The 26075-nt window shown below is 38.0% G+C and overlaps 1 protein-coding gene across 3 annotated transcripts in view; it reads right to left on the bottom strand.

Annotated features, from left to right (window-relative positions):
• Nucleotides 1–6823: 6823 nt before the first annotated feature.
• Nucleotides 6824–26075, bottom strand: part of SLC38A6 (solute carrier family 38 member 6) — a 70131-nt gene continuing 50879 nt past the window's right edge. For all 3 annotated transcript variants that reach the window (XM_061429061.1, XM_061429060.1, XM_061429059.1), the window contains 8 exons: nt 17777–17842; nt 17484–17537; nt 15284–15363; nt 14713–14813; nt 8584–8708; nt 7307–7451; nt 7107–7201; nt 6824–6920 (listed from right to left, as the gene is read on the bottom strand). In XM_061429061.1, coding sequence (XP_061285045.1) covers nt 6840–6920; nt 7107–7201; nt 7307–7451; nt 8584–8708; nt 14713–14813; nt 15284–15363; nt 17484–17537; nt 17777–17842 — 747 coding nt within the window. In that variant the 3' untranslated portion in view covers nt 6824–6839. The remainder of the gene's footprint in view (nt 6921–7106; nt 7202–7306; nt 7452–8583; nt 8709–14712; nt 14814–15283; nt 15364–17483; nt 17538–17776; nt 17843–26075) is intronic.

The following is a 26075-nucleotide window of genomic DNA, read 5'->3' as shown; positions in this document are numbered from 1 at the left end:
TCACTTTCAGCTTCTTCAGCATTACTGGTTGGGGCATAGGCTTGGATTACTGTGATATTGAATGGTTTGCCTTGGAAACGAACAGAGATCATTCTGTCATTTTTGAGATTGCACCCGAGTACTGCATTTCGAACTCCTTTGTTGACTACAATGGCTACTCCATTTCTTCTAAGGGATTCCTGCCCACAGTAGTAGATATAATGGTCATCTGAGTTAAATTCACCCATTCCAGTCCATCTGAGTTTGCTGATTCCTAGAATGTCAACATTCACTCTTGCCATCTCCTGTTTGACCACTTCCAATTTGCCTTGATTCATGGACCTAATATTCCAGGTTCCTATGCAATATTGCTCTTTACAACATCGGACCTTGTGTCTATCACCAGTCACATCCACAACTGGGTATTGTTTTTACTTTGGCTCCATCCCTTCATTTTTCTGGAGTTATTTCTCCACTGATCACCAGATTCATATTGGACACCTACCGACCTGGGGAGTTCATCCTTCAGGGTCCTGTCTTTTTGCCTCTTCATACTGTTCATGGGGTTCTCAAGGCATGAATACTAAAGTGGTTTGCCATTCCCTTCTCCAGTGGACCACATTCTTTCAGACCTCTCCACCATGACCCGTCCGTCTTGGGTGGCCCCACATGGCATGGCTTAGTTTCATTGAGTTAGACAAGACTGTGGTCCATGTGATCAGATTGGCTAGTTGTCTGTGATTGTGGTTTCCATCTGTCTGCCCTCTGATGCCCTCTGTCAGAACCTACCATCTTACTTGGGTTTCTCTTACCTTGGACGTGAGGTATCTCTTCACGGCTGCTTCAGCAAAGCACAGCACTGCTCCTCACTTTGGACGTGGGGTAGCTCCTCTTGGCCGCTGCCCCTGACCTTGGATGTGGGTCTAGCTTTGACTAGATATACCTTTGTTGGCAAAATAATGTCTCTGCTTTTTAATATGCTGTCTAACTTGGTCATAACTTTTCTTCCATGGAGCAAGCATCTTTTAATTTCATGGCTACAGTCACCATCTGCAGTGATTTTGGAGACCCCCAAAATTAAAGTCTGTCACTGTTTCCATTGTTTCCCCATCTATTTGCCATGAAGTGATGGGACCAGATGCCATGATCTTAGTTTTCTGAATGTTGAGTTTTAAGCCAACTTTTTCACTCTCCTCTTTCACTTTCATCAAGAGGCTCTTTAGTTCTTCTTCACTTTCTGCCACAAGTGTGGTGTCATCGGCATATCTGAGGTTATTGATATTTCTCCCAGCAATCTTGATTCCAGCTTATGCTAGCTCAGTCGGTAAAGTATCTGCCTGCAATGCAGGAGAACTGGGTTTAATTCCTGGTTTGGGAAGATCCCCTGGAGAAGGAAATGGCAACCCACTCTAGTATTCTTGCCTGGAGAATCCCTTGGACAGAGGAGCCTGGCAGACTACTGTCTATGCGGTCGCGAGAGTTGGACATGACTGAGCGACTAAGCACACACACAACAAAAACACAAGGTATATTTCCCCTGGTCAAGAGAAAACTCAGTATCCAAACAGAGAAGGTCTTCAAAGACTTAAAGTAACTTTTCCCAAATTAGACAAAAAGAGGTAAAGCTGGAATTTGGACACAAGTCAGTTTGACTCCAAAATCCTTAATATATATGTATATATGTGTGTGTATATATACATACACACATATATATCTGTGTATTAAAAAAATTAGTCGCCCAGTAGTGTCTGACTCTTTGCAATCCATGGACTATAGCCCACCAGGCTCCTCTGTCCATGGAATTCTTCAGGCAAGAATACTGGAATGGATAGCCATTCCCCTCTCCAGGAGATCTTCCCAACCAAGGGATTGAACCCAGGTCTCCTGCACTGCAGGCAGATTTTTTACCATCATCAGATATGAGCCACCAGGGAAGCCCATATCTGTGTATACAGAGATACAAACATGAAATATATAGAGATATAATTTCTCCTTTGGGTTAAGCAGTTTCACTTAACAAGTCTACCTGAAAATGTCCAGCCAGAAAAATCCGAGTTGTATCTAAGCTTTTTTTTCAGGAAAAAATGTGCTTTATTTACCTTCACACTTTTAGCTCCAGTGAGACTGCCAGTACACAATATGAGCTCTGTAACTGTTTGCTTGGTGGAATTAGCCAGCTCCCTTACTGGTGTTGTGCATCAGTGCACTGATCAACATAAGATAAAACACATATACATTCAAACAAGTGGGAAACATTTCTCTGCAAGTTTTTTTTCTTTATAACATTTCATATTATAATGCCTTTTAATTCATCTGTTTTTCTTTTTTCCCCTGGCAACTCCATTTCCCTCTCCACCATTTACTTTGTCCCATAGGTGAAAAAACCTCTCACTCCAACCTGTCCACCTGGCCATCAGCCAAGATGAGTCTTCCTGCTCCTCATAATTGCTCATCCTGATTGACAGGCTGGCAAGCCAGGACACTGGATCACGATGATAGCAAAACCATACATCAGGTTGTTTAGGAAGGGTGAGAAGCAAAGAATTCTGATGGCACTGGGGGAACCACCTCCACAACAACTTTACTCATCCTTTGTCAAAATTTTGCTTTCCCATTTTGCCTGCTTCATTATAAAAAGACTATATTTGGGAGGATTATGGTAGAAAGATGAATAAATTATGTGTTTAAATTAGAAAAGCTAATTTCTTATTCTATAGAAGGTTCTGAGAAGTTCTTAGATCAAAAATTATGACACCTAAAATGTAGGCAAAGTGGCAGGAAACAAAGTATGTTTCCAATAGGCTTAATTCTAACACAGCCACAGAGTACTGTCAACATGCCAAGAAGGAAACCAGGTTAAAATGGATGGTTTGAGTCCCTTTGTTTCTAGCATCTACTCTGCATCTCCATATACTAAACTGGCAGTGTCAGCACTGAAGATAGCCCAAATGGAAACACTCTCCACACCCAGCTCCCCACAAATTGCCTAGGAACCTGATCCTGCAAATACACAGGGCAGAAAACGCAGAAGAGAAAAATCTGATCTTCCACATTCATTAACATCTTATACAATGCTCTCATCATTTCATTTGTGCTCACATAATCTTATTCCTAAAACAAATAATTTCAGGGTCAAATGGCTATAGCCCTTCCACCAAGGGATCAAATCTGTACCTCCTGCATTGGCAAGCAGATTCTTTACCACTGAGCCACCTGGGAAGCCCCATATACCAGGGTACCAAGCTTAAATTTAAAGGGTGCCATGATAGGAAGAAACATGAGGGTACAGAAGCAAACAAAGCCAGAGAGGTAGAGCTGACCTAGTAACCAGCTACCCATCAAATGCCAGTTAGGAATTTCCAGAGAGTACAGAACCTATGCTATTTTACTTTCAAGACTTCAATTCTAAACCTAAATTGTGCTGTATTTCAGATTCTCTTTCTAGATGGAAAAGAAGAAAACAACAAAGATTTCCAGACCTGGGTGTTTAAAGGGCCTTCACACAGTAAATCAACCTACTGCTGTCTTGCTTGCTCCACAGCCAGACTGAATAATACCGCGCCAGCAGAGGTGTGAACTACCCCCATTCATCTTAATGGAGTGTTAACTTCAAAGGCTTGTTTTAACCATTTAAATGCTAAGCTCATGAGTAAACATTCTCTGAAAAAAAGTACAATTTAAACATTCACCTTCAACATATGAAAGTAATTTATATTCTCAGCACTTCGTCTTTTAATTTAGCAAACAAGTCTCCAAGTGTTAGAAAAATATAGATTTTGTGCTTTACTTAGTTTTATTTTAAATAGTTATTACCTAATAAATTATGAACATTAAGCCCAAAATGAGAAGGCCTATATTTCCCAGGAAAAAAGCTGAGGAGAACTTGAATAAGGTTTTATGTGAAATCCTGATGAAGGGGGCACTGCTTTTTACCAACCATCTTACTAGCTTCCTCCAAACTCAGGGAAAAGTTACAACTCCAAACAGGCAACTAGATAAGGCAGAACAGTAAAGTAAAATAAAAATAAACACCTCTAGAAATAATTTCTCTTGATATTAACTAAGTTTTGGGCAGTGTTAAATAGGTTACTTGTCCCTTGGCCAAACCTCCCATGATCCCATCTTGTGAGCAGGTGACAAATGTATTAATTGATGCCCACCTGTCATCACACTTAACATCTGCCCCTGGGGACATCCTTGCATCTGCTGCAGATTTAGGGTTATTTTGGTATTATTGGAGTTAGATTTATTTTAGCAGCTGAACACCTATTTGTATTTGGATCTATAATTTCCCATAGAAATGTGGGAAAGCACTAAAAGGAAGGCACATGGGGCCAGTTCTCCTGTGAGTGATGGCTAGAAAGATTCTAAACATAATAACTGTGCAAGATGGAAGAGGAAGAAATTCCACGTCCGTGTCCGAAAGCAAATTCATTTTACAGGTCAAGGTGAAGGGATGGAAAAAAAGGGGATAAATATCCAATCTATTAAGAGAGCCTGTTTTGGTCTGCACCTAATTTATACAAGGCCATTTAATCCTCTCAACACAACCCTGTATAATTGGTATTAACTCCATTTAATACCGATGTGAAAGTAGAGGTTTGGAGAGGTTAAGTAGTTTGTCTAAACTCACTGAGATTTTCATCTATGTCTTTCTAACCTCCAAACTTGGAGTTTTTCCATTACACCCTGCCGAAGAGATATTTTACCTCAAAAGAGCAGCTCAGTTATCAATTTTTTAGCCCATTTCCTAAGTGGGAAGCAAGGGGGCACCTGCAAAAGTGTGTGTTTTCATACATGCAAATTGGCAGTTTGCATGTAATTCTCTACTTTACATGTGCTCCGGGGCAGGATTACATTTTACTGATACACCCTGGCTTTGGCAGGCTGCTAACAAGGCGCCTTTACACAGAACACGCCCCGGGGCGGTGGGGGTTGGGGGAACCTAACTGCTGGTTTCCAACCAGGAATAAGCCACAGCAATGGGAAGGTGGGAATGATCTATAACTTCCAAACAAAATATGATATAAATCATCAATATTTGTCTGTTTGTCAAGTAGAAAATCACATGTTTTAGTGACAAATGAGAAGGCTCAGAGAACTTTCAAATCCACAGCCAGTCATCACAGCTCTATCTCATACTGTATACCAGAGGAAAATCATTAAGTTTCTTAGTCAGGATTTGGAGTCAGGGCAAAATACAAAGTGAAATAATCCCACAGTTTTGTTATGAGTGACTGATGTTGATATTAACGCATGAACTAAGATTTAATTTAGTATATCAACAAGTACTAATTTGTTAAAAAAAAAAAAAACAAAGAAACAAAAAATTATCTCAATATATTTAATAACACTAAAAAACTTCTTGGTGAAAGATGCTGCTAAGAGAATGAAAAGACACCCACAGACTGGGAGAAAATCTTTGCAAAAGACATATCTGATAAAGGATTGGTATCTAAAATATATAAAGAATGCTCAAGACTCAACAGTGAAAAACTACCCAATTTTAAAAATCAGAACCTCACCAAAGAAAATATACAGATGGTAAATAAGCATGTTCAACATCATATGTCATTAGGGAAATGCAAATTAAAACAAAAATGAGATATTACTACAACTGCACACCCATTATTAGAATGGTGAAAATCCAAAATACTGACAACACCTGATGCTGGGGAGGATATGCAACAACAGGAACTCTGACACACTGCTGGCAGGACTGCAAACTGTTACAGCCCACTCTGGAAAGCTGTTAGGCAGTTTCTTACAAGACTAAATATTCTACCATACCATGCAGCAACTGCTAAGAAGCAAAGTCTCTGGTAGTGGTATGAACCCAAACAAGCTAAAAATCTCTATCCACACAAAAATTTGCCTACAAATGTTTATAACAGCTGTATTCACAAATGCCAAAATTTGAAAGCAAACAAGAGGCCATTCAACAGGTGAAAGGAAAAACAAACTGGTGCACGTGTGCTAAGTTGCTTCAGTCATGTCCGACTCATTGCGACTCTGTGGACTGTAGCCCACCAGGCTCCTCTGTCCATGGGATTCTTCAGCCAAGAACACTGGCGTGGGTTGCCATGCCCTCCTTCTGGGGATCTTCCTGACCCAGGGATGGAACCTGCAGTCTCTTAGTCTCCTGCATTGGCAGGTGGGTTCTTTACCACTAGCGCCACTTGGGAAGCCCCAAACTGTGGTACATCCATACAATGGAACACTATCAGTGATTCTAAAAAGAAGAGCTATCAAGTTATGAAGAGACATGGAGGAAACTTAAACACATATTGCTAAGTGAAAGAAGCCAGTCTGAAAGGTTAGATACTGCATGATTCCACCAAACAATGTTTTAGGAAAGGCTCATGGTTTTTATGGAGACAGTAAAAAGGTTCGTGGTTGCCAATGCTTGCATCTAAAGTGAGCTCTAATGTAAACCATGAACTTCAGTTAATAATAATACATCAACATTGGCTCATCAAGTATAACAAATGTACCTCACTAATGCACGATGTCAGTAACATGGGAAAGTATGGGGGTGCTAGAATGAGGGAATATATGAGAACTCTCTGTACTTTCTGCTCAGTTATCTCTGTAAACATTAAAACTACCCTATTAATTCAAAAAAATAAACTCACAAAGATGCTCAACACACTTAAGAGCATTTTGAGTTTGTTTCTTATTTTGATTAAAACTGCTACATCTACTTTCTCCTACCCACTCTTGTTTTGTTCTGCTTTTCTGTTATGTTTGCAAAAATGTTAACCCATATAAAGAGGATTCATCCAAGGTGCTTTCCATAATCATTCCTTTTTGCATAAGGATGTAAAATATGCTTCATACAAAGTGGGAAAATAATTTCTTCATTTATTAATCCAATTAAAAATAATGAGTGCTAAACTAAAATTACCAACCAAAATACCAAAGATGAGCAAAACAAATGCCTGTAGAAATAAGGGAAAAGATAAAGAAAAATTAGAATTATTTTTTAAAACCTTCATCCTCTCCAATAATGTATATAGTTCAAAATATATTAACTTTTTTTGATGTAGGTAAAAGACTTAATTAAAAAATGACAAATTATTTCTTAAAATAAGATTCTTAGAAGAAACAAACAAAACCCAACCTACCCCCAACTTTTTCCATGAAAGAAAATCCTCTCTGCTCATTTTAAGATAAAACAGTCCTGGGAACACAAAAATCAAACACGTTGATGTACTGGAACCTTAAAGTGGGGAGAAAAAAAAAAAAGAATGCCAGATTTAGATGTGAGACTAGATGATAATTTTACCTATTTTAGAAAACGGAACTTTTGAAATAGAAAACTTACCAACTATACCAAATACATTCCTAATGTCAGGAACATATATTGCAAGTAAAACAATGACAATATTGAGAGCTAGAGTGATCAAAGAATGGCGAATCCATGAGAACGGAAAATTGGAAAAAAACATCATCATTAAAGCTTTCCTTGCCTGTAAAACAGAAAAAGAAACAGATTTAAGCAAAGAGGAAGTGTCAAAGCCACACTACTTGCTTAGGGAAACCCATGTATGGCACGGGTACTATGATATTCCAAACCATTTAGATGCCCAAAATATAGCCTGGACTGTTACTGTAAAGTATTTGTTGCACATAAACTAAGAAATGTACCTATCTGTGTGACCTTCATAAAAGTTGTCTTGGTTTAATTCTTGAAAAAATCATCACATGCAATTTCTTTAGGTTGCATAATTTTCAAAATTACTAACCATAACACTGTGTGAAGAAATCTCAGGGTATCATTTTCAGGAAATTCAACAGATAAAAGAACAAATGGCTCAAAACAGAAACAGAAGTCATGCCATGGTAAAGAAATTCCATTTACTGTTTTATATTATTGTTTCACGGCATGTAAATAAGAAAAGTAGTCCATGATGTTTCCCACTGCCAAGGCAGGCAACAGGCGGTCACAGCCCACAAACTTCTATCCAGCCCCCACTGCACTCCTGGCACTGCAGTTCACACAGGAAGGGGGCAAACATCGGGAAGGCTCAGGTTTTCAGGAACTCACTGTTTAGGGATTCAAGATATTCATGTAGAAGCATTTGTACCCAAAGTTTATGTTTCTATTTTCCCAGAAATTCCTAAGATTCTTATGTATCACAACTAATGCAGAATGAAGATCCATTCTGTCCCTTAACTATAATTCTAGAGCAAATAAAATTTGTGACTAAGATTAAATAAATTTCCAATAAACCAGAAGGAGCTTACTTTTGCTGACTTGACTTTTTCTTCTTCATACACATTCTTTTGAATACAGAATTAAAGGGGGAAAAAAACCCCAAAAACTTTAGAACAACTATGGTCTCTAAATTGGAAACAATGCTGTGGGAAAGCGAAAATCTAAACTAAATCTGAAAAAGCACAAATTCGTTTAGCGGTTCACTGTTCTTTTTGTGCTTTCATGGGACCATATGCAAGTATGAGGTCTTTGATCAATTCCTTGACAAATGAATAAGATACACAAGACTAGATGTGATTCAAACATTCTAGTCTGTAAAGAATTAGTGTTGCCATATTTAGGGAACTGCAACACCGAGGAACAAAACCTTGAAGAGTACTTACAGGGAAGTGGATTAGAGGGACTGTCAAAAGCACAGAAAATAGTATGCATAACTTCACAGTCATGATGACAACATCATGTGGCAAATATTTACTGTAACCTTGCAGTAATTCTGACGCCACACTGTCTGTAAATTCAAAAAAATAAGGATCACATTATAAACTACTGAGATGTTAATAATAGCAACGCTATTTGCCTTTGCACAAACAGATCTTAGCAGATTTTGGAGTCCCGGTACCAAATCCATCTCTGGCCTTTTTCCTATCCTACGAAACACAGACACATTAGTCAAACATCTTCTTGGAACTTGCTGTCTTTTCTTTTAATGTAACTAGAAATTAGCCCAGGCAGATTCTCTAAAATTATGACAATGAATATATATATATATATATTTTTTTTTTTTAATCTCAAAAAAAAAAAATCTCTTTAGAACTTTTCCATAATCTGAAAGTTTTAAGCAACATCTATGTTATTTTGTAAAGTGCTTTCATGTGTACTGCTGAATTTGGTCCCTGTGATAACAATATAAGATAGTAGCTAATGGCAACCAGTATTCTTGCCTGGAGAATACCATGGACAGAGGAGCCTGGCGAGCTACAGTCCATGGGGTCACAAGAGTCACACATGACTTGGTGACTAAACCACCAGGTTAAAAATATTAACTGACTTGCCCAAGATCATACAAGACAAAGGGGCAGGACTGTACATCCAAATTTTTTGATGCCAAAGCCTTTCCTTAATATCATGATGTTTTCTAGGACCTTATAGTCTCACGCATGTTACCTGCTTCATCAACATTTCATCTATAGATTTGTGTTTCATAAAGGAGAATGCAGTGCTAGGGCAATGGCTCCCTCAGCAAGCTGGTGTGGTAGTCAGCGACAGAATCGGAGCGAGCAGACCATGCTTTGCTCCTTGGTGTTGCTTCTACCCTTATGTCATCCTCACCCCAGGCCAGACGAGGACTGTGAAGAGTGGGTACTCAAGAGAACTTCATATCACTGCCATGCAGGGAAAGATGAGTTTCTACTTAAAATACAGTGGTGGATTTTTTAAATTTAAGACCGAATGCTTTGGGAAAGTCACTTTGGAGAAAATTAAAAAACAAATCAAACACAACTCTGTTTTCAAAGACCTTAAAATTTAAAGGGTGATAAGATGAAAGACACATACATATAATAGAAGGTGTATAAACACAGATACGCACTTAAGTGGCAGAAGGTCTAAACAAAGAACTATGCTGATTTTGAACAGGGAAAGATAACTATGGCTTTGGGATGAACATGAAAGAAATTCAGGAAAACCTGAAGAGAGTCATCCTGAGATAGTGAGCAGCGAGATAGTAGAAGCGGGACTTGAACTCGGGGGTTGAACAGACCAAGATTCAAAATCTACTACTTAGTAGCAACTTAACTTCTTTGAGTCTCTTGGTTTTTACATCTGTAAAATGGGGACAATAATATGTTGACCTATAGGGTTGCTGAGAGCATTACATTAATTAACCTATGTGTGCTCACACTCAAAGATGTTGAGGGAGAAGTTCTGGAACCAAGAACCAGCACAAGCAGAGGCCACCAAGCAACAAAGGGAATTTGCATCTGAGAAAACAAGCAGCCCAGGAGCACTAGAGAGGCTGAAAGACTGCACTATAGAGCCAACAGCGACGGGTGATAAGGCTGGAAATGCATGAATGACCAAGCAACAGAGCTATTTGTACAGTCAGGACTCAATCTGGTAGGCCACAGAGATGCAATGGCTTCTGAAGAACAGCATGTTATGATTTAAACTAAGTAGGAAGACAGACTGTAAGAAAAAGAGATCCAAAACAGGACTAACAGAAGGCTACTGTCATAATCACTGAGAAGTAATGAGAATCTGAACTAGATTAGTAATGATGGAAATGGGATAGAAACCAATTGTGGAAAGTATCAAAGACATACTTGACATAATACGGGACTAATGGACCAGGCAAGAAATTAAGAAGAGCCAGGAAAGCTGAATTCTAGTCCCAAATATGAGAGATACTTGTGAGTCTTTGGAGACACATGGCAAACTATTTTCACTTTCTGAATCATAAAAATGAATTATTAACACATTGCTTAACAACTTTGTAGACTTTTAAAATGGTCTGGTTATTACACAACATTTGGGTATTGGCCTGCTCACCAGAGGAACACTTTATTCCTCATCTTATAATGCTTCAACATCTGTAATCAGAACCAATATCATTAATCTAGGTACATACTTATTGGTCCCTTAAACCTGACAAAATTTAGATATTAACTGAGTCTTAAGAACACTGAATAAAAGGACCCCAAGCAGCTCCAGAAGCCTGAGGAACTAGATTTATTACAAATTCAAAATACCTGTCACATATCTACTTTCCCGAGATAAAAGGCTTTTTCCTGAGCCAGCAGTTCTGTGTTCTTAGCTGAGCCTTAACATGTGTAAGGGATAGAGGACAGCACACTTCTCCGGATTCAGACAAATCTCTACAAATCTCAGGAAGGACCCAACAGTGATTCCTGCAAGATGTATATTCTACTGAAGCCAGGTGGCTGTCCTGTTTAATATACACTGTCAAACAGGGGATGATTTTATAAAGATTCCTGAAGAATAACTGAAAGATCACTGGACTAATATTCAGGAGACGCAGGAGACACACCTCTATTGTTGGACAGGTCACTCCACCCAGGCCTTAATCGGTGACAAGCCCTTCTGATAAGGCCTCAGGTTCAATCAGCAATTTCTTTCTGAAAGACTGAAAGCTACTGCTTTTCCAACAGAAAAATACTGTAAAAGATTTATACTTTTATACTGCAAAAAAGTATATACTTATACCGCAAAAAAGAAAACACTGTGAACAGCAAACCAATTCCTGAATCTTCTTCTGTCTTTGGAGAAGGAACTACTTTTATATCATTCTTTCTTTCCTTCTCTCTGTCACCTACCTACCAACCTACCATGTGATTTTTCTTAGATGCACAGTTCTCTATTACATAAAATGTGGATATTCTGAAGAATTTGAATCAGTGGAGAAGGGTTAAGTTAGAGACAACAACTCTTACTTGATAACCAAGAAAATCCCTGTGTGGAAACATTTCACGTACATGATGAAAATATTTAGTCTCCATGTTCAAGCAAAGACAGATACGTAGATAGGTAGGTAGGCAGAGATATACCTGGAACTTAAGTAAGCCAGGTTTTTCCAAAAGTTCACTCTGAGAATGACGGGAAAATGGATTCTATGGCATAATTCCTGAGGAGGTAGGTAGCACAGAAATACAGGCATTGATTCTGGAGAGAGTCAGAACTGGATTCAAACCTCAACTCATTCTTCATTAACTGCAGGTACTAGCCAAGGTGGCCAATCTATCTGAACCTGTATCTTGCAGAGTTGTAAGGTATGAGTTAGGCAATGTATATAAAACACCTTGCATCTTACATAATAAATGTTACTTCAACAGATGTATTAAAATCCATCCTTCCTCCACTTCCCCTTTAATATAAACTTTCGTACAATTTAACACGGCTCCTAACATCTCATAGGAATTTTTACATAACTACTTTTTGGCTATCCTGGAAATTGGCAGGCATTTAAGGTTTCCTACAGATAGTTCTGTTTATCCATAGGGAATAAAAGGAGGCATGTTTTTTGGACCTTTTCTCAATTTTGAAGATCCCTAACTAGAATATTCAGAAATCTAAGATCATGGCATCTGGTCCCATCACTTCACGGCAAATAGATGGGGAAACAGTGGAAACAGCATCAGACTTTATTTTTTTGGACTCCAAAATCACTGCAGATGGTGATTGCAGCCATGAAATTAAAAGACGCTTACTGCTTGGAAGGAAAGTTATGACCAACCTAGATAGCATATTCAAAAGCAGAGACATTACTTTGCCGACAAAGGTCCTTCTAGTCAAAGCTATGGTTTTTCCAGTTGTCATGTATGGATGTGAAAGTTGGACTATAAAGAAAGCTGAGCACCAAAGTATTGATGTTTTTGAACTGTGGTGTTGGAGAAGACTCTTGAGAGTCCCTTGGACTGCAAGGAGATCCAACCAGTCCAGCCTAAAGGAGATCAGTTCTGGGTGTTCATTGGAAGGACTGATGTTGAAGCTGAAACTCCAATACTTTGGCCACCTCATGCGCAGAGCTAATTCATTTGAAAAGATCCTGATGCTGGGAAAGATTGAGGGCAGTACGAGAAGGGGATGACAGAGGATGAGATGGTTGGATGGCATCACCGACTCAATGGACATGGGTTTGGGTGGACTCTGGCAGTTGGTGATGGACAGGGAGGCCTGGTGTGCTGTGGTTCATGGGGTCACAAAGAGTCGGACATGACTGAGTGACTGAACCGAACTGAACAGTATTTGTGCCAGGTGACAATTTCAATTTATAAAAACATACAGCTATTCTACAAAGTTTTTGCTGAATTCCTAACAAAGACCCTGTTGGAGTATCTCATTGCTACAGAAAGGTCTTACTGTGCTCAACTCTGTACAAAAACAAACCTAACAACCAAAAATAGTTCATGTATTTCAAAAATGCTGTTTCCCTAATAATGATCAAAAAACATTAAACCATCTATCTTAGCTTTCCTTGTAGTATATCCAGGATCATGTTGGAAGTAGGAAGTATGCTCTTCCTGGTGGTGTGCAGAGCTCTACCTCTTTTAGCTGACACAGCACTAAAATGCAAGAGCAGATTTTGGTTCATCAGTTGCTTTTATTACTGTTGAAATGATGTAGAGTTAGCCAGAAAAGCACTATAGAGAGCAATTATAACTTTCTCACACATTGAAAACTCCAAGATAATACACTAATAATAATATACAGAAGCTACCATATTTAAATTAGACTTTATTAATGAGAGTAAGGAGAGAAGTATAGTGCTGAAAAAAGAGCACCTGAAATTATGAAATTATTGCAATAATGCTGTGTGCCAGATACTGTAATAGGCATTTTACATACAACTTGTTTCCTCTTCAATACAACGCTATACAATTATCTCTGTGTTACACATGAGGAGATGAAGGTGGTGTAAGGTGAAGTACCCTGTTCAAGATCACATAGCTAGTTAGAGCAGAGTGGTTTTTTCAACCATATTTGTTGGGTTTCAAAATCCAGACCCTTTCTACTGGGCTTAGGAAAGGTGGCTATGCAAGTAAATGTCCAAAAACTTGTCAGAGCTGAAAAATATCTGAGAGGCAGGCAAAACCATTACATCTCATTGTGAATGTCTAACACCTAAAACATATACACAAGGCCACTCACCATGAATTCAGTGTCAAAACAGCTAAATATCACAAGAACAATAATAGCCATCTATCTGGAGTGTTGTTATAAGAACATTCATAGACTGAAAAGTGCATTCAAGAATTTGACAAATTGAGTGTAATTTATTATGTGTTTGTTTACAAATTAAACAAGTGTGTCTGCAAATTAAACAAGAGAGCTTACAAGTTTTTCTCTTGTAGACTTTTAAGTTTTTCTTGAGGTTCTTATCAGAAGACAGAAAAACACACTAAGCATGTAACCTTTCAAAAATAAAAGAAAATTTCACTTTTATGAATTTAAAAGTGTCTTTTAAGAATTTAGGGAGAAAGGTCATGCCAAAGCACAGAATACACACCGCAGAGCTGTGTGAATTAAGTCTGAAGGCAGAGGTCTCTGACCCAAGTGTGCAACTACAGTCTAGCACGAAACTCTTTCCTTCCTTGACTTGCTCTTTTGCCATTAAGATGACTGATGCTCTTAATCTCCCAAACTGCTGAACTAGAGTCTAATATATTGAAATCTCAACGTAAAAAATAAAATCATTATTGTACTTTTTTTTCCTTCACAGAAAGACTTCAATGTTTCTCAGCCCAATATTTTATTTTTAGGTGTTTATTTTAAGAAAATTTTCATATAAAGTTATCAATCTTGAACTTGATCCACTCTTTTAAAAGAAAGAAAATTAGTTCTTTAAGACCTGTAGAGCTACCACAGGAGTGCACTGAATTCTGTCAGCCTGAACAGATTAACTTGCTAATGAAAGGCAGAAACAAAGTCCATATTCAGGTGTGAGATCAACTACAGAACAACTTATATTGTCATCCATAATGAAATAATATGCTTACCATAAAAAGTGAGGTACCCAAAGAGTGCAGATATAAAATAAATGAGAAAACTTAGAGCAATTGCTGTATTGGTTACATTCTGCATCCTTTTCTTAGAAGGGCTAAAAGACAAAAATGGCAAAATTAGAATCAGAGAGAGACACGGGTTTGATCCCTAGGTTGGGAAGACCCCCTGGAGGAGGGCATGGCAACCCACTTGAGTATTCTTGCCTAGAGAATCCCATGGACAGAGGAGCCTGGCAGGCTACAGTCAGTCCATAGGGTCACAAAGAGTTGGACACGACTGAAGTGACTTAGCACCATCTGAATTAATCTAAATAAATAGATATAAGGATTCCTTAATCACTCAAGCCCTGATTCATTAATAACTACACAACAGAATTCCTGATTTTAAATTACTGTGCAAAGGATTATGCTTCCAAGAAATATTCTCAACTTAGACAGAACTAACACCTAGAATCAAGTGATAGGAGGGAAGGGATTCATGGAGGCGAATATTATTCAATCTGAAAGTCCTAGAAGTCAAAAGAAGCAATGAATACATTTAATATATTCCAGGATTCTATAGTACCTTTGAAGTTCACAGTATATGGGCAGTATTGAGGTGTGGCATAGAAATGAAAAAGCCATGGTTGGTATGGCATAAGCACTCTGAAAAAAAAAATTTAAGATTAAATTACTAAATTGTACTCTGTTGAAACTACTATTTCATTTGAAAATAAACTCAGTTTTTTAAAAAATAAATTTAGCTATATTTCATTTTTCATAAATCATCTGTTTATAAAACACGTTGTTGTTATTAGTGTTAAATGAGACACACAGTTATGGTCACTAGCAAGTATTTTACTTGATAGGTGGATTGTCTGTACTAGCTGAAATATTTCTTGGCTGCTTCTATCCATGTTGTTTTTACTACAGTCACTACTGCTTCTATATTATTTTGGTAAGATAAAAATAATTTAGGTAAGATAAATAACATTTAGATAAAATCAAATATAATAAAATTTTAGAAATGATCTTATTATAATTCTCAGTCTTTCCTAATGTAAGTATTAGGAAATCTTAAATATATCTTACTACCCTAAGCAGCGTTAATACTTATGCTTTTGAACCAGCTTTCACCAAGTCAACCTAAGTACCCACTTATTCTAAGAGAATACTGAATGTATTAATACATTTTAGCATTTTTGGAGAAGGAAATGGCAACCCACTCCAGTGTTCTTGCCTGGAGAATCCCAGGGATGGGGAGCCTGGTGGTCTGCTGTCTATGGGGTTGCACAGAGTTGGACACGACTGAAGTGACTTAGCAGCAGCATCTTTAGGGTCTCTTTCAATGGGATTGAACATGATTTAGTCTAGACCAACAAATTCTTGGTGATCCACTGGAATATACGATCACAAGTTGTTGCTGTTTTTAAATTTAGAATAATTAAGAACCAGAGAAAGTTACAAAGCAAACAAAAGTTACCATCTAAGTGAAAATACTGTCTTTACAAGTGGATGGTAATGATTTACTTTCTCTTTTCTACTCCAAAAAATTTCTTCTTAACTAATTTAAGGCTCTTTAGCACAAGAAGTTCCAAATGACTGAAGACCTGTCTTCAGACACAAGACCTCCTCCTAAAATATCTGAAGAGAGCTGGGAGGAAGGAAAGCTGGAATATTTCCCAAGGCTAAATTAGGGGAAAGAGTGTTCAATTCACAAACTTTCTTTCATATATTTCTCAGTTTCCTGACTTATTAATTACCCTACCTAAATCTTTAAGACACGCGGAAGCCATTACTATGCAAAAGATGTGGTAATCTCCCTTGTGGGGCCAGACAGACATTTCTCATTTTAAAACTGGGGAGTAAGGGAGTTCCCTGATGGCCTAGTGGTTAGGATTCTGGGCTTTCACAGCCATGGCCTGGGTTCAATCCATGGTCAGGGAACTGAGATCCCGCAAGCCATGAAGCACAGCCCCCCAAAAAAACAAAAACAAAAAACCTGGGGAATAAAAAGGAGAATTTTGCATGGAGGAGTTATCACACTAAAATGCTATACTAATAGAGTTGCACATGAGTGGAGGGTATTCTAGCGTCTAGGACCTCCACTTTAGAGAATCAAAAACTGTACATGAAGAAGCCTACAGCAACAAGGAAGACATGGAGCTCTTCTAGAACGGTTAAAGTAGAGATCATCCAGATCACAGTTTCCTGTCTCCTCTGCTGATGCTTAGGGGCTCCTGCAGGCATTTCCAGTATCTTAGGGCTCTCGGAGAAGGCAAGGGGACTTGGTCTTTCAGCTTCTGCTATAGGCATCACAAATTTTAACTTTGGAATGTCAGCCAGGAGACACATTGTCAGTGCTCAATTGCTGGTCCAATCATGAGGCTGTTTAGCCACAGACCAAGGTTCTACTCACAGGGGAGGAGTTTTTGATATAATTGGCTATTTAGCTTTACAAGTCCAGAGGGCAACAGGAAGTCTGTATCCACAGAGGACCTTATTGGCCAGACCAGACATTCGGTAAATCTGTTCTTTTAGGCAGTGGCCCATTTAAAACAGGCTCCATTTAAAGGCATGCCAAAAAAAAAAAAAAGGTGGCTGTTTCATAATGGGCCACCCTGTGTTAAATAATATTATTCTTCTGGTAAGCAACCCTATACTTAGCACTTTCATGAAAATTAATTAGTTACAGGTACAAAGACCTAAGAGACTCTGTTACACAAATCTCTTAAAACTTGAAATGTGAAAAATCAACCGAAAGTATCTGTTAATAACTTACACACCTCTTTGGAGAAATGAAAGAGCTTTGGTTTACAATCATCTGTAGCACTTGAAATCTGTTTAAGAGGATTGAGGGGAAAGAGAGAAACCAACAGTTATTAAAAGTTAGAACACTTAGGGAAAAAAAAAGAGAGAGAGAGACGAATTTATTATTACTGGGCTCTCAAATAAAAATATTTCAAAACAAAGTTCCAAAATGCAATATAGCCATACTTTTTTATTAATTAGGCAAAAACCATTATAGTCAAAAAATTTTAGCTTAAAATAAAACAAAAAGCTAGAAACAAACTGTTACCTGGAAATACTGTTCTACATAATTTAATGTCAGAGGACAAGGGATGGACCATTTTTTAATTATTACCTGTAAAAATAAGTAGAATCAGATTATTTCTTACAAATCTCATGACAAGAAATTGATTTCAAATAGGTCAGCATTTTTTCAATTAATCTTAACACTATAACAAATAATATGCAAACAGAACTATAACAAATAATATGCAAACAGAAGATATTTTATTTATGGGATTTTCCCTGGTTAGAATAGGGTCATCATTTGACATGTGCCCTATAGTGGGGGAGGGTGGGGGTGCTGTGTATCTATTCAGTGGAGATCTCCCCCACTGAACATTGAGAATACTCTCCTGACAGCTTTCAAAACTCCAATAGTATCAAGGCATTAAAAGAAAATGCAGCTCAGAATGGGAACATGATGTTCCCCTATACGGCTATTTGTGGACCTAGCATCAGTAGCAGATAGAGAAATATTAATAGCAGTTTTAGAAATGACCACAGGCAGATGCAAAGGGGGAGGGATGGCTGATGCATGAGACTGTTTTTCCTCGTTGTTCTAAGACTTATATTATTTTGTTGTATGTGGATGAATGTGGCAAAGAATAAGAGCACAAAGCTAAGGAACTAGAGATGATAAAATGAATTTTTTAAAAAATTGAAAGAAATCCAGGAGAATGCTACTTCCCAGAAACAGTCAGTGAAAATGGTTAGGCTTTTACTCTTAACTGTGGGCATCCTGTTCCTAGACCTACAGTGGAGTTGTGCCAGCATCACCATTGTTGTGGTTGTTTCAGGGCACATAATTATTCCGTAAATCCTTGCTCTGGGCTGAAACCCAGCAAACAAAGGGGCAAGGGGGAATAAAGGAAGCATCTGTCCTTTGTAGCAGACAAGTAAGTAAACACTACTCCTATTTGCTATCTATCTAGTTTTGTTAACTAATTCAATCAAAATTTTATATAGTGATAAACTGAAAAAAATATACTTTCAGGATTAAGTTAATGAGTGAACTGAAAAATTACTCTTATTTAAAACTCACCAAGGGAAAAAAAAAAGAACTATAATGATAATTGAGCAAGTTGCTTTGACATTTCTAGGTAAGTTTTTCATATGAAATAAAACTAAATAGACAACTGATTAGGAGGAAAAAAATCAAAAGCAATAATTTCACGATTTTTTTCTGATATGTTTCCCCAAAGCGGGTGAGGATGGGGTGGGGTAGAAGGTTGTTGCTGGTCTCTCTCTTCAGCCCTGCTCCAAACCCAGCATCTCACATTTCCTCCCCACTACTAGTGGAGGCAGTAGCAAGAACCATTTACTGATCATGTACCAGAGACATTGATAAAGGTCGGTATGTGAGCCACTTCATTTTATCAGCTGTTGTCACCAGACTTGCAAATCCAAATACTTCAAAACAATGCTCCAAAATGCAATGTAATTATTATTTTTTGTTAATAAGAAAACACCACTTCTCAGCCTTCTGGCTAAGATTAAGTGTAGAAAATATCATTAGCAGCCTGAATTTATATTAACATAAAATTCAGTTACTAGAGCTTATTTCTCTGCAGAGACCCACCTCAAGCCCAAGCCCGGGGGGAGACAGAAGTGATGTCCTAGAAAGCAGAAGTACAGGACAGGCATGGAAGATACCCCATAACAAAGGGTAACAGGAGGTCCTTGCTCAGGCTGAAGGCAGAGCACAGTAAGAAGATCCACCCAGGGGTTAGAAAGAAAAAGAAAGAAAAAAAAGATTAAGCATCAGAAACACTTGCTCACTTGCACAGAAGGCTTTTCCTTCTTCTCTCTGCTCCAAGACCTTCCCATCTTTCAAGGCTCAGCTCAAATTTTATTTCCCTCCACATCCTTCTTTATTCTAGCTGTTGGTGATCATTCTCTCTTCTCAACTCTTATAACTCCTATTCTGAAGCAGATATATCAACATTTAACTATGTATTAACTATGCTATTCTCTATTTTTTTTTCTAATAAATTTACCTTATTTTCCCAACGAGATGGACAGATCCTTACAAGTAGTATCTTAGTTAAACTACCACAACTCTGACGACTAACATAGTGCACAGAAGAAGGAAAGCCAAATCTAACCAAAATCAATTCAGATGGCTCTCTATTCTCATTATTGACTTATTAAAATGTTAGTTCTAATATTAGGATTAGAATACCAATCTGTTATTATTCTGTCTCAAGACAGAACTTTTATTTATTTATTTCCATTTTCTATTCTTTGTGCTTTTTATTTATTTTTTTTTAATTTAATTTTATTTTTTAACTTTTTTTTTTACAATATTGTAAGAACTTTTAGAAACACTGTAAATTTGTGTTCAAAAACAAAGCAAAAAAGATACCATCATGCTGAGCCACTGTTACAACAAACTTTATTTTTAAATTTTTAGATATTTCAGCTGGAGCAAAAATTTATGTCAAAAAATTTTAAGCAAAATAAATATCTGGGCTTCCCTGGTGGCTCAGACAGTAAAGAATTTGCCTGCAATGCAGGAGACCTGGGTTTGATCCTTGGGTTGGGAAGATGAACAGCTACTCCTTCCAATATTCTTGCCTGGAGAATTTCATGGACCGAGGGGTCCGGCAGGCTATAGTCCACAGGGTAGTAAAAAGTTGGACCCCACTGAGTGACTAAAACTTTCAATTTTTTTTCAAGGATGTGGGACAATAGATGAGAGTGTAGGTTTTGATTTGCATTGTTGGAGAGCATAATTTAAGCAAATAATACTTTTATGGGCCAATTTTTTAAAATTTAATAATAAATGCTACATAGATTTACAAACACATATTGATACTTTCTTGGGCTCCAAAATCACTGCAGATGGTGACTGCAGCCATGAAATTAAAAGATGCTTGCTTCTTGGAAGAAAAGCTATGATGAACCTAGGCAGCATATTAAAAAGCAGAGACATTACTGACAAAGGTCGATATAGTCAAAGTTACGGTTTTCCCAGTAGTCATGTATGGATGTGAGAGTTGGACCATAAACAAAGCTGAGTGCTGAAGAATTGATGCTTTTGAACTGTGGTGTTGGCAAAGACTCTTGGAGTCCCTTGGACTGCAAGGAGATCAAACCAGTCAATCCTAAAGGAAATCAGTCCTGAATATTCATTGGAAGGACTGATGCTGAAGCTCCAATAGTTTGGCCCCCTGATGCAAAGAAGTGACTCACTGGAAAAGACCTTGATGCTGGAAAAGATTGAAGGCAGGAGGAGAAGGGGACGACAGAGGATGAGATGGTTGGATGGCATCACTGACTCAATGGACATGAGTTTGAGCAAGCTGTGGGAGTTGGTGATGGACAGGGAAGCCTGGCGTGCTGCAGTCCATGGGGTCGCAAAGAGTCAGACATGACTGAGTGACTAATCTGAATTGATTGATAAAAATGGGGCTTCCCTGGTAGCTCAGGTGGTAAGAATCTGCCTGTAATACAGGAAACCCTGGTTCGATTTCTGGGTCAGGAAGATCTCCTAGAGAAGGGATAGGCTACCCACTCCAGTATTCTTGGGCTTCCTTGGTGGCTCAGATGGTAAAGAATCTGCCTGAAAAGCAGGAAACCTGGGTTCAATCTCTGGGTTGGGAAGATCCCCTGGAGGAAGGCATGGAAATCCACTCTAGTATTCTTGCCTGGAGAATCCTCATGGACAGAGAAGCCCAGCAGGCTTCTCTGGGACTGAGCAACTAAGCACAGCATAGCAATAAAAATAATTAATGAAAACAAGTACAATGGAAAAAAAATCCTAATATTATCAGGATTAATATTATTATTAAACATTAATAACATTTAATGTTTATTAATGTTTAATATTAATAATATTAAAATAATAATAAAAATTGGAATCCTTCAAAAAAATTGAGGTTAATATATACGTGTTTCCTTTCCTTAATCACTTTGTATTTTAAAACTAACAAAAGAGTCTATAATAAATTCAAGCATACGTCATTTGATTGTGCTTTAGTTTACTGAACTTCACAGATACTGTGAAGTTCTTTCTTTATGGATTAAATGTTCATGGCAACCGGGTGTCAAACAAGGCCATTGGCACCATTTTTCCAAGAGCATTTGCTCACATCATGTTTCTGTGTCACATTTTGGTAATTCTCACAATATTTCAAACTTTTTCATTACAATCATATTTGTGATAGTGATCAATCAGCTGTGCTCCGTGATCTTTGATGTAACTATGGTAACTGTTTTGGGGTTCCATGAACTGTGCCCATGTAAGATGGCAAACAATCCATAACTGTTGTGTATGTCCTGACTGCCCCATTGACTGGCAGTTCCCATCTCTCTCCCTCTCCTTGGGTCTCCCTATTCTGTGAGACACAAAAATACCAAAATTAGGCCAATTTATAAGCCTACAATGGCCTCTGTTTAAGTGAAAGGAAGGGTTGCACATCCCTCACTTTAAATCAAAAGCTGGAAATGATTACGCGCAGTGAGGAAGGCATGTGCAAAACTGAGATAGGCCGAAAGCACTCTTGTACCAAACTGTTAGCCAAGTGGTGGATGCAAAGAAAAAGTTTCTGAAGGAAATGAAAAGTGTTACTCCAGTGACTACACGAATGATTAAAAAAAAAAAAAGTGAAACAGTCTTATTGCTGATATGGAGAAAGTTTTAATAATCTGGATAGAGATCAAAACAGCCACAACATTTCCTTAAGTCAAAGCCAAATCCAGAGCAAGGGCCCCAACTCTCTTCAATTCTATGAAGGGAGAGAAGTGAGGAAGCTGCAGAAGAAAAGTCTGAAGCCAGTGGAGGCTGGTTCATGAAGTTTAAGGAAAGAAGCCATCTCCATGACATCGAAGTGCAAAGTGAAGCAGCAAGTGCTGATGTAGAAGCTGCAGCAAGTTATCCAGAAGTTCTAGCTAAGATCACTGACAAAGGTGATTACTAAACAATAGATTTTCAGTGTAGAGCAAAGAGCCTTCTATTGGAAGATGTGATCTAGGACTTTCATAGTTGGAGAGAAGTCAATGCTTGGTTTCAAAGCTTCAAAGGACAGGCTGACTCTCTTGTTAGGGGTTAATGCAGCTGGTGATTTTAAGTAGAATAGCACAATGCTATTTTACCATTTCACAAAACCTAGGGCCCTTAAGAATTATGCTAAATCTATACTCTGCCTGTGCTCTATGGATGGAACAACAAAACCTGGATGACAATACATCTGTTTATTATTTTAAGCCCATTGTTGAGACCTACTGCTCAGGAAAAAAGCCCCCTTTCAAAATACTACTGCTCATTGACAATGCACCTGGTCATCCAAGGGCTCTGATGGAGATGTGCAACAGGATTCATGTTGTTTTCATGCCAGCTAACATAATATCCATTTTGTAGTCCATGATTTCAGGAGGAATACTGACTTTCAAGTCTCATTCTTTAAGAAACAATTACATGAGGCTGTAGGTGCCAGAGATGTGATTCCTCTGACATATATGAGCAAAATAAATTGAAAATCTTCTGGAAAGGATTCACCATTCTAGATGAAATCAAAATATTTGTGATTCATAGGAAGAGGTCAAAATATCAACATTAACAGAAGTTTGGAAGAAGCTGATTCCAACCTTCATGGATGACTCTGATTTCGGCAGAGGAAGTCACTACAGACATGGTGGAAAGAGCAAAAGAACTAGAATTAGAAGTGGAGACTGAAGAAGTGACTGAATTGCCGCAATCTCACAACACAACTGAATGGATTCAGAGTGCTTTTTATGGAGGAGAAAAGAAAGTGGTTTCTTGAGATGGAATCTACTCCTGGTGAAGAGGCTATGAAGATTGCTGAAATGAATACAAAGGATTTAGAATATTACATAAACTTAATTGATAAAGCTATGGCAGAATTTGAAAGGACTGACTACAACTTTGAAAGAAGTCCTACTGCGGGTAAAATGCTATCAAACAGAAAAATCATCGCATGCTACAGAGAAATCATTTATGAAAACAAGAGTCAGTGTATGCACCAAACTTCATTGTTATCTTAAGTAATCGCCACAGCCACTCCAACCTTCAGCAACCACCACCCTGATCAAGGGACGACTTTTCACTAGCTAAAACAGATTACAACTTGCTGAAGACTCAGGTGATAGTGTTTTTTAGTAATATTTTTTTCTTTTCCATCAGGTTATTGCAAGATATTGAATATAGTTCCCTGTGCTATATAGTAGGTCCTTGTCATTTATCCATTTTATATATAGCAGTGTGTATATGCTAATCCCAAACTCATAATTTGTCCCCACCTTCTCTCCCTTTCGGTAATTCTAAATTTGCTTTCTGTATCTGTGAGTCTGTTTCTGTTTTATAAATAAGTTCATGTGTATCATTTTTTTAAGATTTCACAGTAAGTGACAGCATATGATCTTTGCCTTTTTCTTTCTGTCTTACTTCACTTAGTGTGATAATCTCTAGATTCATCCATGTTGGGGTAAATGGCATTATTTCATTCCTTTTTAAGGCTGAGTACTTAGAACATCTACTTCTGCTTTATTGACTACACCAAAGTCTTTGACTGTGTGGATCACAACAAAATGTGGAAAAGTCTGAAAGAGATACCAGACCACCGTACCTGCCTCCTGAGAAATCTGTATGCAGGCCAAGAAGCAACAGTTAGAACTGGACATGGAACAACAGACTGGTTCTAAATCGGAAAAGGAGTACATCAAGGCTGTAAATTGTCACCCTGCTTATTTAACTTATATGCAGAGTGCAACATGAGAAATCCCAGGCTGGATGAAGCACAAGCTGGAATCAAGATTGCCGGGAGAAATATCAATAAGCTCAGATATACAGATGACACCACCCTTACGGCAGAAAGAGAAGAAGAACTAAAGAGCCTCTTGATGAAAGTGAAAGAGGAGAGTGAAAAAGTTGGCTTAAAGCTCAACATTCAGAAAACTAAGATCATGGCATCCAATCCCATTACTTCATGGCAAATAGATGGGGAAACAATGGAACAGCGAGAGACTTTATTTTCTTGGGCTCTAAAATCACTGCAGATGGTGACTGCAGCCATGAAATTAAAAGACGCTTACTCCTTGGAAGAAAAGCTATGACCAACCTAGACAGCATATTAAAAAGCAGAGACATTACTTTGCTAACAAAGGTCCATCGAGTAAAAGCTATGGTTTTCCAGTAGTCATGTATGGATGTGAGAGTTGGAATATAAAAGAAAGCTGAGTGCCAAAGAAATGATGCTTTTAAACTGTGGTGTTGGAGAAAACTCTTGAGTCCCTTGGACTGCAAAGAGATCCAACCAGTCCATCCTAAAGGAAATCAGTCCTGAATATTCATTGGAAGGACTGATGTTGAAGCTGAAACTCCAATACTTTGGCCCCCTGATGCGAAGAATGGACTCACTGGAAAAGACTCTGATGCTGAGAAAGATTGAAGGCAGGAGAAGGGGACAACAAAGATGAGATGGTTGGATGGCATCACTAACTCAATGGACATGAGTGTGAGTAAGCTCCAGAAGTTGGTGATGGACAGGGAAGCCTGACAGACTGCAGTCCGTGGGGTTGCAAAGAGTCAGACACAAAAGAGCGACTTCACTGACTGACTAAGGCTGAATAAGCAATAAAGTATTTTTAAATTAATGTATGTACATTGTTTTCTTAGACATAATGATACTGTACATTTAATAGACTACAGTACAGTGTAAACATAACTTCTGTACATACTCAGAAATGATGTGTGTGACTCGGTTTATTGCAATGGTCCAGAACTGAACCTGCAATATCTCTGAGGTATGCCTACATGCCAATTAAAAGAGAAGTAAGAAGGAAGGACATAGTGTGTCTTCACTGCCTCATAGTAGACCAAATTTAAACTGTGCTCAAAGGTAAAAATCTGAGCACATGGTTTGTAAAGTAGGATAATAAATGCAGAATAAGGGTATTATTTCCATATGACAGCTACTGGAGAAATCTGCATCAAATTAAAGAGTATCTGCCATGACAGAAATGAATACTGTGAAAACTACGATAGACGTGTGGTATCAATATATTTTACCTGCTTCAAACTGTTGGCTATAAAAACCAAATTACTCCTACCTATGCAGCACTTGTGTGGTCAATTATCTGTGAAGAAAATATTCAATGTTATGTATACTGATTCTCTTTAATATCTGTAGGTTCATTTGCAAATACAGGCCACTCTTAACCACGTAGATGCTTTTCAACAATCAAATTATGATGGAAATATTTTTTGTTCCCCTCTTAATGTGACACCTAAGAAGTGTGCTTATCATTTCACAATATATGTAAGTTAAGTCATCATGCTGCACACC

Source organism: Bos javanicus, chromosome 10, assembly GCF_032452875.1.
Source record: "Bos javanicus breed banteng chromosome 10, ARS-OSU_banteng_1.0, whole genome shotgun sequence".
Lineage (NCBI taxonomy): Eukaryota > Metazoa > Chordata > Mammalia > Artiodactyla > Bovidae > Bos > Bos javanicus.
The sequence above is the reverse complement of the archived record's forward strand: the minus strand, read 5'-3'. Positions and strand labels throughout refer to the sequence as shown.